The 12487-nt window shown below is 34.5% G+C and overlaps 1 protein-coding gene across 1 annotated transcript in view; it reads right to left on the bottom strand.

Annotated features, from left to right (window-relative positions):
• The window catches only part of LOC132731265 (echinoderm microtubule-associated protein-like 6), a 39557-nt gene extending 29242 nt beyond the window's left edge, over positions 1-10315 (bottom strand). Inside the window, exons 1-11 of the mRNA XM_060717424.1 lie at positions 10008-10315; positions 9263-9422; positions 8632-8730; positions 6885-6993; positions 6087-6232; positions 5404-5539; positions 4118-4319; positions 2586-2723; positions 1928-2184; positions 1053-1265; positions 392-559 (exon numbers count right to left, since the gene is read on the bottom strand). Of these exons, the coding sequence (XP_060573407.1) occupies positions 392-559; positions 1053-1265; positions 1928-2184; positions 2586-2723; positions 4118-4319; positions 5404-5539; positions 6087-6232; positions 6885-6993; positions 8632-8730; positions 9263-9422; positions 10008-10204 (1825 nt within the window). The 5' untranslated portion in view covers positions 10205-10315. The remainder of the gene's footprint in view (positions 1-391; positions 560-1052; positions 1266-1927; positions 2185-2585; positions 2724-4117; positions 4320-5403; positions 5540-6086; positions 6233-6884; positions 6994-8631; positions 8731-9262; positions 9423-10007) is intronic.
• Between the last annotated feature and the right edge of the window lie 2172 nt (positions 10316-12487).

The following is a 12487-nucleotide window of genomic DNA, read 5'->3' as shown; positions in this document are numbered from 1 at the left end:
TTATAAATCCTACTTGGTCACAACCATATTTCCTTATATGATTAAATATATTTCAAAATTTCATCAAAATAAAGCTAAAATACAATGTATGTGGTGGCCCTTTGCCTGAGTGGTTAACCTCTGGTTAACATGCCAGATAGTAATCTAGGGATCTCTAGATGCTGTTTCCTTCAGTAATAAATTTTACACTCATTACTGGTTGGTTCCAGGAAGGGATTCAAGCGAGTGTCTGTAAGCTTAAAGTTTTCTAAACAATCAAACTAAAATAAAGTCTGTATAAACTATTTACTAAAATTCAATGTAAACATGATTGAAGTATAAAGTATTTGTTCACAGGAGTAAAATATATTCAGTTTGAAAGTAGTAATGTAATGTAATAATGACTACCCACCATGTTGTGGATCTGCCATGTCATTTTCCGAGTGACCAGCCGGGAGAAATTTCCACTGGAATATAGCATGATCTCCGCCTCCAGTTGATATAACACGCTGCTTATCGTTGGAAAATCGAACATTGGTGACGTGAGCTGAGTGACCGACATATTTCCGAAACTTGGCACCTTGAAAATTTTTGATAAACCTATTATTCTTAAATGTACAAAGCAGGTTGAATTGTCTTAAAATCAAGAATGCTATTAAAAAATCAACCCTTCTTTAATACTAGTATAAACCAACGGCAGCCTACACTTCTGTGCAGCCTGACCAGGCTCTATATAGCTTACTTAAACCAAAATGTCACCATGTTACCCACTTAATTGATTATAGGCAGTTCCAAAAATGAAAGATGGGCAAGTCTGTTTAAGAAATGCATGAAGTAAATGTATATGTTTTGATAAATAATTTAAAAACAAAACAAATTTAAACAGCATAACATGAAAATTTAAAGCTTAAACTTTTATAAAGAAATGTATGATCTTTTTCAACTCAAATAACCACTATGCTGTTTATTTATCTTGATGACTAAATTGCTAGACTACTTCAACCAGAAGAAAATAAAGCTGAAGAATATGATATGTATACAGAGATCAAAACAACAGATAAGTAAAAACTTACCCTTTTTCAAACAAGGAAATTTGAAGAGTTTCACGAGACCAAAATCATCGCCAGTCACGACAGTCTCGCCTTCAAAGTAAGCATCTGCGGCATTTACATCATTTGTGTCCGTGTACTTCTCCCAAATACCGTTCACCTCCTGACCTAACACACCCGTAAACGATGACCAGTGAATGGCGCCAAGTTCATCTTTGTTTGTGGCCTGTTTCCCAGCTGGAATAAACGAACCAGTCATTCACTATCAACCACCAAATAGCATGTAATTATAAATTCACTACCAATAGAGAACTTAAGTAAAAAACTTTTAAACAAAAATACAAGTTACATCAATACATGCTCTCCAACATACACCTTTTGTCATAGTTTGACTCTGAGCCTCCTAGCAGCAACTGAATATACACATTTAACCAATGCAGGCCAAGATCATCCAGCATATCTATTCCACCTAATCATGACCTGTACCATTGGCGATAAAGTAAGTACTTTCTATTCCAATTTTACCTAAAAATGATGAATAGTTGTGACCAAAATGAAAGATAGACAAGTTCATTATAATAGTTAGGGTGATAATGGTTAAAAAAAAAAAGTATAAAAAAAAGTTCTCATGAGAAAAAGTTGGGTAAATTTTTTTAAGAGAGTGGCTTCAACCCCAATGACAACAACTGAGACCTAAAGAATATTGTTAAGCATCTCCACAAAACTGGATTACCATGCTGCTTACAAAAGTTTTTCCCTTTAAGTGGCCACTTCTGTTCTGTGACAGATATTACATTGGATATTATGTCTTTAATATTTTTTCATTTTCAAGCAGTAATAAAAGAATTGAATTATTATTATATCATGCTAATGAAGATTGAACACCTTATATGTATTACCTGGCATCTTAAACACAAGTCTCTCTGCAGCTCCACTGTTTGTCTGTATGTACTTGCTATCCTCCGACCAGTCAAGATGTGTGATAAAGCTAGAACTCCCCGAGCATGTGCCGACACGTTTATATCTCTGCTCTACCGAATAAATGTCGACAAAATTGTCGTTCGAGCCGACAGCCAGATATTTACCACAGGGTGAATATTTGAGTTCATGTATAACTTCCTTCCTGTCCTTGATATGTATGACTTCTGACAGGTCCCTGGATAGAAAAAATATAAAGTTGAAAAAAATCTAATTTACGATTACTCTCCTTATTACTTGTCCCACAATGCCGAGGGTTTCTATTCCCTCCATGCACGTCAAATGCTTTCATTACGAAAGCTATCCAGCTAACATACAAAACATTTGTGGTTCTAATTAGGTGACCAACTGTGCCTGAAATAATGCATAAAAGGTAGAGTTGCCATCGATAGAAACAATAACAATGTATCGTTGATACTTTTCTGTCCATCAAATATTGATACAAAATTGAAAATATTGATAGTTTTGACTAATTAGTTAATCATCTGTAAAGAAATCAAGTAATGGTAATAATTTTTTCAAAACTTGATATTTCAAATTGTTCTCATTTTTCAATAAAAGTAGTAAAATGCTAAATACCTAGATTTGAGAACAATAAAAGATCCATCCATCATTCCAACTGCTAATTGTCCTCCGTCATTGTCAAATGCACAGGAGCGTATCTTTTGTTCCAATGTTGTCTTTGACAATATCTCAAAACTGTTCATACTCCAGAGCCTGTACAAAAATGAATACATTTCTTTATTCCATTCTTTTTTTAAAGATTATCATAATAAGATCATAGTAAGATCACAAATGTTTAGCTAAAGCCATGAAAGAGGCATAAAAGACTAACTTTAACATGAACTTAAACTTACACTTTGTCATTAAATAGTATAAACGGACCTGTACTATGAAGAATAAAACAAAATGCAAGCTAGAATGGATGTTGATTATTTACCATAATTTCTGAATTACCAAAAGAATAATGTAAAGGTAAGGCCTTAAAATAAAATCATAGAAAACAATGCCAATGGTTTTTTTTTTGCCATAAGATTTGCTCAAATTTGTAAAGATTGAAAATACCATAAAAGTGTTTACTTAAGCTTACTACAAATAGCAAGTAAAAAACAAGAGCTGTCAGAAGGACAAGCGCGCTCGACTTTTTTAGTGCTTGCCTATAAAACAAAACTTTGACAGTTAAGGGCACACAAGACTTTAACTAGGAATTTCTAAGTACAAATCAAGAAACATTTTCACAGAGTTATCTTCTCTTGCTTACAGATAGGTCTCATGATGGCACATAAGAACTCCAACTTCCAAAGTAATATCTCAAATGGTTAAGTCAACAAGTGGACAAGAATGAAAATCTTAACTGAGTTTCTAAGTCAAAAAGGGCCATAATTCAAATAAAATCCTTAACAGAATTACCTTCTCCTGCCCATGTTTTGGGACCATGATGGTAAACAAGTATTCCAACTTTCAAATTAATATCTCAAACAGTTCAGTCAAAAAGTGGACTGGTACTAAAAACTTAACCAAGATTCTAAGTCGATAAAAGGCCTTAATTTTTAAAACAAATCCTTGACAGAGTTACCTTCTCTTGCGTACAGATGGGGGTAATGATGTGAAATAGCATTAAAAGTTTCAAAGCAATATCTCAAAGGGTTAAGGCAATAAGTGGATTTTATCCATATTCAATGTATTTTCTAAGTCAAAAAGGGGCATAATTCTGTCAAAAACCTTGACAGAGTTATGTCCTCTTGTCTGTTGATGAAGGTCGTGATGGTAAACAAGTATGGTCAGTTTCAAAGCAATACCTCCAATGGTTTTGAAATAAAGTGAGGTGGTACAAAAAACTTAACCAAGCTCAATACACTTTCTAAGTCAAAAAAGGGCCATAATTCTGTCAAAAACCTTGACAGAGTTATGTACTCTTGTCTGTAGATGGAGGTTATGATGGTGAACAAGTATGGTAAGTTTCAAAGCCATACTTGTAATACTTCTGAAATAAAGTGGGGTGGTACGAAAAACTTAACCAAGGTGTGACGCCAACGCTAACGCCGACGCCGACGCCGGGGCGAGTAGGATAGCTCCCCTTTTCATAGAAAAGTCGAGCTAAAAACCCATACCTCAATGTCTGATCATCACTACCTGTAGCAAACACAGGTTTACGAGGGTGTATTGCCAAGGCCCATAACTCTCCCTCTGCATGACCTTGAACCAGACAACGAGGCTTGTCTCTGTCGTGAGCTCCTACTTCAAATATCTCGCTATCCTGTGTTCCTATCAGAACCTTCTCACCTCGCCAACACACACTCCGTACACATAGACCTGTTTATTACAATTTTAATTCATTTGAAATGTGTTATATTTTTACTGCAAAATCATTATTAATGATGGTGCATTAATTTTTTAGGTTTTCGTGGATATGCAAATTCACAAATTTTTAAGATCCAATAAAATTTTATTTTGTCTACTGTACCAATTATATTTTTATTTCAAATAAATTCAATATTTTGCACAATTGGACAATCAGAACCCACATAAATGTCCTTTTTGACAAAACCACAAAATTTCATGCTCAAGAAATAAAGTGAATTTACATTATTTAACAAAGAAATTATCTTAATCAAGACTTACTCACATAGAAATAATCTATGTCTTAAAGTCTTCAAGCAATGGTCCTAAATATACTGTGACTGTTTAAGAATATTTTTTATCAACAAGAATAACCATTGAGCAACTGGTAATTGTAGCTATTAAATGTATATCCTTTCCTACATGAACTTTGAATTGACACAAAATATGAAGAAATTTACATAACAAAAGTCTTAAATTTAAATTACTGACATAAAATTACTTAAAAACATAAATTATAATATCACCAAGTTATTTCATTTATCGTACATTGTATGTTCAAATGAATCATTTCAAAAAGTTCTTCATCCACTATCACATTACACATACTTTTTTCATTTGGGCATCAAATTCAAGTTTAAAACAATTATTAAACATTTGTATGGGTAATTATGCTGCACATGATTTTTTACGGTTGTTTTTAAGCTATACCAACACAGTATATGTCATATGGCGACTTTCTAGCTTAATTGATGGAAGGTTACCTTCCATGTATAATTTCAGGCACAAACAGACAGCTAAGTAAAACCACTTATGTTCCTCACATGAAAAAATCAATAGTCCTTGGCAGGATTCGAACCCAACAGCAGTGAGGGGCAAGTGGTTTGAAGTTAAGTCACTAAGCCATAGACGTGCCTGTTGCCCATGAAGGTTTGCCTATCTTTGCCATATGAAAAGATCTTAACAACAGGAGGGCATTTGTAACTTGCCCTCAAGATCCATCGCAGCAGCAAGCCCCATTCACAACAGCACAATTCACCATATTTATTAACTTTACCTTTATAGCCATCTTTAGCAGTTACCAGATTGACAGTGGTTATTGGTTTAAAGTCACTATCCCAGAGTTTAATCGTCCCATCTTTACTTCCAGTGCTGTAGCCTTCCTCTGACATATCAATTGAGTAAATCGCTCCCTGAAACAATTAACAAATAAAAATATTATAAGATGTACAGTACAACCTCTGCAAAGTGACACCTTCTGGAGGGGGAGGGGGACACAATTGTGGTAGTTGCTGAGAGGTATTGCTCTACTTTTAAAGCTACTTTCAATTTATATTCTTTCAATATAACCACTTTCAATGCAACTTTAATGTGATAGTCTTGTTATATTGCCACTTTAATCTTACTTGAATCATATCCATATACTGTGTGTGGTGTTGTTTTTAGTTGGGTTTTACATCACACAAACACAGTAGAGGCTATATGCCAACCTTCCAGCTTAACTGATGAAGGAAGACCTCAGGTGCCTGTCTGTGCATTATTTCACGCACAGATAGGCACCTGAGTCAAACAATCAACGTTTCTTTAAGCTAGCTAGACAGCTTTCTCACATGAAGGAATCCAAAGTCCCTGGTGGGATTCAAACCCACAACAGTGACTGGCAAGTGTTTTGAAGTCAAAAACTTTTTTTCACATATTGTGACTGGTTAAAAAACATATTAATATGTCTACACAACTAACCTTATGTGCAGCCTGGATGACTCTGTCCAGCCTATTAGCCCTCCAGATATATATATCTCCTCCAAGTGTGCCAGAATATGTAATGTCACTTGGACCAAAACTGACACACAGAATAGTCTGAATCTCTCCTTCTTTCCCAAAGATGCCTGAAAAATCTTATCTTTATAAGTGATATTGTTAAGAAAATGGCAAAGTAATAACATTATATATGCTTTTTAGAGAAACCAACTTGGTCATAAAACTGTGAAACAACAGTCAAGCTAAACAATTTCTTTATAAACGAGACGTCAGGTCAAGCTGTATGTTTTTCAAATCTTTAAAAATATTTTGGGGTTGGGATTTTTGCCGCACCAACACAGTATATGTTATATGGCAACTTTCCAGCTTTACTGTTGGAGGAAGACCTCAAATGCCCTTCTGTCCATTATTTCAGGCACGAATGGGCACCTGAGTAGAACCATCAATGCTCTGTAAGCTATATGAATAGCTTTCTCACATGAAACAATCCAAAGTCCCTCTTTGTATTCAAATCAACAGTGGTGAGGGGCAAGTGGTTTGAAGTCAAAACCTTTAACCACTTGACCACAGATGCCCCTTTTGTTTTACTCCTTCTGACAAAACCAATAATAATTTTGTTAAGAGTTTTATATACTTAATACTGTTACATGTAAATTATGCCTTTATCTAAAACATGGGTAGATGGAAAAAAAATAAATTTCAAATAAGCAGGATAAAAGCATTACATTACAAAGTATCTTTTGTCAATACTCAAACCTAAAGTTCTTCACATTGATTTACCTTTCTTCGCAGATAGAGCATTTCCACACAGGGACCAAAACTTAATGTGTTTCACACCACAGCTGGCAATTACATTGTCTTGATATGGGTTGAACTTAATGTCAAAAACCTGAAATGTTAATGAGATTATTAATCTAATCATTTCTAAGAAATCTGTGGTCCAAAAACGTAAACATTTTAATTCAGTAATAATCAATGTTGTGACATGATGGAAAAGTACCCAAAACATTCTATATTGTTTAATTCAATTATATATTTTATGTTGCTGTGCTTAGTTAAATAAATTTTTTTTAATTTAACAAAATATTCTGAACAACATTCATTTGTAATTTTAGGGTATTTTTGGGGCTGTGAGTCTGTGACTAAGTCCTATTCCCTCTTCAAAAAACATATTTTTGCCATTACGTACGGCCAAAAAAGAATGAAATAAAGAGAAAATATTCAACGGAATTTTTTTTAATTTCTATGGCTCTTGATAATTAAAGGACAGCAAAAACAAGAGCTGTCCGTAAGACAGCGCGCTCGACTTTTTTATTGCTTGCCAATAAAAAAAGTTTTTGCAGTAAAAGGCAATACAAGAATCTCTGTATTTTTAAAGTGAACAATGGCCATGAGCATTAAGATATTTAGTGAAGAATTATTTTACTGAATTGTGTGATACCCTTGAACACTGCTTGCCTATAATACAAAACATTGACAGTTAAGGGCCATAATTCAAATAAAATCTTTGACAGAATTACCTTCTCCTGGACATGTTTGGGAATCATGATTGTAAACAAGTATTCCAACTTTCAAATTAATATCTCAAACAGTTCAGTCAAAAAGTGGACTGGTACTAAAAACTTAACCAAGATTCTAAGTCGATAAAAGGCCTTAATTTTTAAAACAAATCCTTGACAGAGTTACCTTCTCTTGCGTACAGATGGGGGTAATGATGTGAAATAGCATTAAAAGTTTCAAAGCAATATCTCAAAGGGTTAAGGCAATAAGTGGATTTTACCCATATTCAATGTATTTTCTAAGTCAAAAAGGGGCATAATTCTGTCAAAAACCTTGACAGAGTTATGTCCTCTTGTCTGTTGATGAAGGTTATGATGGTGAACAAGTATGGTAAGTTTCAAAGCAATACCTCCAATGGTTTTGAAATAAAGTGAGGTGGTACAAAAAACTTAACCAAGCTCAATACACTTTCTAAGTCAAAAAAGGGCCATAATTCTGTCAAAAACCTTGACAGAGTTATGTACTCTTGTCTGTAGATGGAGGTTATGATGGTGAACAAGTATGGTAAGTTTCAAAGCCATACTTGTAATACTTCTGAAATAAAGTGGGGTGGTACGAAAAACTTAACCAAGGTGTGACGCCAACGCCGACGCCGGGGCGAGTAGGATAGCTCCCCTTTTCATAGAAAAGTCGAGCTAAAAATAATAGCTATTTTACTAATTTTCAATAGAAATGAAGGCTTTTCTCTCAGACATCGAGTCTATTGGTCAGTTGTCTCTCATTGCCAATTCAGAAATCTTGTGGGATTACAAGTCTGTCAATTGCAGAGAAATTGGTAATATCTATAAGTTATCCAGAAAAAAGGGGCTAGGTGGACCAACTATTAAGAAATGACTAAATATCAATGACATTGCCTTCATCATTCCCTCAAATTAGTAATTACTACAAATAAATTTTAAATTTCAAAAAGGCCTCTGCAACAATCTGCTTAATGTTGGTTAAAATTGAAAGAATATATTTATTGTACCCTATCCGTATGACCTCTAACAGTTGCAATAACTTTGCCCTTTTTCCAGTCCCAGACACATATTGTTGCTTGAGGATCAATGCCCACTGACACAAGTCGCTGAAATAAATAAAAAAAATTGGTTGTACCTTTTATTGTAAGGTTTATGACCTAAATTTTCAAAATACTTGAATATTTAGCTTCTGCTATTCATAAACTTACATTTGACAGGTAAAAAATGCTATATATGTATTGAAATAATTTCATGTTGTTTCAATAATCTTTAAATGGTAGATTCTCAAAAGAGTGGTAAAGAAGAATGTCTCTGTTACTGAACACACATAAATAGTCTAATAATATGCAAACAAAAAAATTGTTCCAGGCTGTATTCTAGGTAGGTATATAACAGTTAAGCAATGATTTTGTGCATCTGTCTATCAGTTTCACTCATATGGAAATATTTAAAAAAAATTCCATCAATCACGTATTTTGGAATTATTTGTTATTCAAAATTCAAAAAATAATTATGTTTCAGTTTCAGTACAAGTAAATCTTATTTCTGGAAAATATTATCATTTTCTGATATGAATGAATAATTATATGTTTACAATAAATAAATGAAAAAAGAATAAATAAAAAAAGAAAAACACACATTTCCATCTTTATCAAAGGATACCCCTCCAACTCCATGAGTATGACCTCCCTTCAAGATGGAGAGTGTATTAAGAGAGTTACTGTCCCACACGCAAATGAATGGAGCTTTGCCAGTCTGTCCTGTAGCAATTAAGGCTTTATCTGGATGAAGTGTGAGGCTGTCATAAATATAGGATCATTTTTAAATTAATGTTACAGTAAAAATATATAAATTCAAAAATGTAAGTATTTTTTTATAATTTGCATTGAATAGCTTACTTTTTTAAATGCTTTCTTCAAGTAGAATGAACTAAAGTGTGAATGATATGGTAAATTCAATTAATCACTTAATTATCTAGCTTTGGATAGTTATGATTCAGTGCATGAATTCAAATTAAATGAAGAGTGAGCATTAAAAAAGAACTTATAACCAATGAAACATTAGCCCACTATGCAAAATATGCAAGTTTAAACATGTTCATTTCTTATATTTATAACAGTAAAATGTATTCTTAAATTATTGACTTTCACTTGCAATACAGCATGTGACCTCAAGCTACTATTAGTAATCAAACAGATTTATTTTCGTATACTATATCCTTAAAAAATAGTAGATCTAGTCAAAATATTATATTTATGCCAGTATGACTATGGGGCAAGCAGTGAATTAAATCACTTTCTTGCAAATACATGGCATTTAATTGCTTAGTAGCCGAAAATAATGAATAAAGCTGTTACTAATGGAAAATTAGAAAACAACAAACCACAAAATGTCATCATCATGACCAAGAAAGAATCGTTGCTTGTTTTCCCTCGGGTTATAAACTATGCCAACACCGGCTACAAAATAAACGATATCTTTGCTGCCGGTAATAAAGAGATTGTTGCGACATTGGTGACCTCTGTAGCCGTAAACCCATTCCAATCGAAGCTGGGATGTAGGGGCTGTCTTTTCGCCCATGTTTCTATGATGCTTTTACTGATGTTATTATGTTTTAATTAAAAATATGCATTTTAAACCTGAAAATACTTGTCGATAAACAGTTTCGGAAAGCTTCGGATTCTTTGGTTGTCAGTAGCTATCCGGTGTAATGTGCAAAATAATAAACTTGTGAGAATAATAATAATTTGCCGGGATGGCATGATGACACTAAATTTAATTTGTTAATTAACTGTTCACATCATAGGCAACACATTTCATAGAGTTTTTCTTACTCTTTTTACTTCTTATTTCATAAATCATTGTTATTTTTTATGTTTATTTATTGTTATTCTCATTCCGGCCAACCAGGGTCTTTGAACCCAAATCTATGGGTAACAATAAATGCTTCATATATGAATTGGTTTGAACTGTTATGAGAATTTTTATGTTAATTTACTTCACGAGCTTTCTTTATAGATAGTCATATATATTTTATATGTGATTATCTTCCATTTGCTGAAAAATAACCCTAATAAACTCAATTTTAAATATTAACACTTATTACAATCGGGATCTTTCTATTTGAAAGCCCCGGTTTATATGAGCATATGTCTGTCATTGAATCTTGGCAAGATCATTTATCACTTTTAGGGAATTTTTCAAAATATGTACTGATTGAATAGCGAAAACTGCAGATATCAGACAGAATGGATGTACCGACTAATCATGGTCGGCGCTGGTGGCATGTGTAGATTCTCCAGGACTTCGCCAGTTAGAAGGTAAATTTTCAGTGACAGATACGATCAGGCTATATAGAAACACACCAATTTACATATCTTATACTTTTCTAAACAGAAAAAAATGCGGTCGCACGTTCACACCCTATCCATATGTCCTTGATGCTTATATATGGTCGCATGATCACATCCTACCATGTCATTAATGTGTGTATGTGGTCGCACAGTCACACCCTACTCTTTTGTCATTGATACGAGCATGTGATCGCACGATCACACCTTACTCTTATGTCTGTCGCCGCACGGTCACACCCTAGCTATCTTTATATTCTTGATGCGTGCATGTGGTCGCACGGTCACACCATTCACATATGTCATTGATGCGTGTATTTGGTCGCACGATCACACCATTCTCATATGTCATTGGTGAGTGTATGTGATCGCATGATCACACCCTACCTATATGACCTTGATGCGCGTATGTGGTCGCACGGTCACAAAATTCACATATGTCATTGATGCGTGTATGTTGTCGCACAATCACACCGTTCCCATATGTCATTGATGAGTGTATATGATCGCACTGTCACACCCTACCCATTTGTCATTGATGCGTGTATGTGGTCGCACGGTCACATCCTACCCATGTCCTTGATGGCATGCATGTGCTCGGACGGTCACGCCCTACCCATGTCCTTGATGCGTGCATGTGCTCGCACGGTCACACCCTACCCATGTCCTTGATGCGTGCATGTGCTCGCACGGTCACGCCCTACCCATGTCCTTGATGCGTGTATGTGGTCGCACGGTCACATCCTACCCATGTCCTTGATGCGTGTATGTGGTCGCACGATCACACCCTTAATTAATTAAAGAAAGTATGCGGTCACATCCTATCCATTTGTCCTTGATACGCGTGTATGTAGTCTTACTGTCACACCATGCCCATATGTCCTTGATGCGTGTACACGTATATAGTCGTACAGACATACCCTATATACCCATATGCCCTTGATGTGTGAATGTGGTCGCATGGTCATTTTTTACCAACTAACTCTGATGGGCGTCTATGGTCACCCAGTTGCATATTTCCGACACTTCCATGCATTTATATTGACTTCGTTACCCTAATTGCATTAAGGTGGTTTCATAAATACTTCAATAATTTATATGTTACACAAATGCCTTACATGCAGTAGTGACATAGGCACTTTCATTTATTTGAAGGATAACTGTAATTGTTTATGTCGCATAATTCCTTGGCACAAAATCGCACCTGTTACTTTCAACCCATACTCATGTGATCTTTATCTAAATTTAAAACTTAAAAAAAAATCATGTTTATTTTTGCCCTCAATAGCTTTTTTCCTGATTATGAAGTAACATGCACCAGGGTCATCCATTGGTCAGTGGAAACTTCTTTGAAATAATCCATATTTGTTATGCAAATATATATCTACCTTACAACTGCAATGTTTTATTTTTCTTACTATTAGGTATGGCCATTGTTTGCTGATAGTTGCATACTTGCTGTGTAGAGCCTACTTTGAAGTGCTTTTATGTACTATGGCATCCCGAATTGTAA

The sequence above is a fragment of the Ruditapes philippinarum genome, unplaced genomic scaffold, assembly GCF_026571515.1.
Source record: "Ruditapes philippinarum isolate M1 unplaced genomic scaffold, ASM2657151v2 ctg124_1_1_1_1, whole genome shotgun sequence".
NCBI lineage: Eukaryota > Metazoa > Mollusca > Bivalvia > Venerida > Veneridae > Ruditapes > Ruditapes philippinarum.
This window is presented reverse-complemented; position numbering and strand designations above follow the sequence as displayed.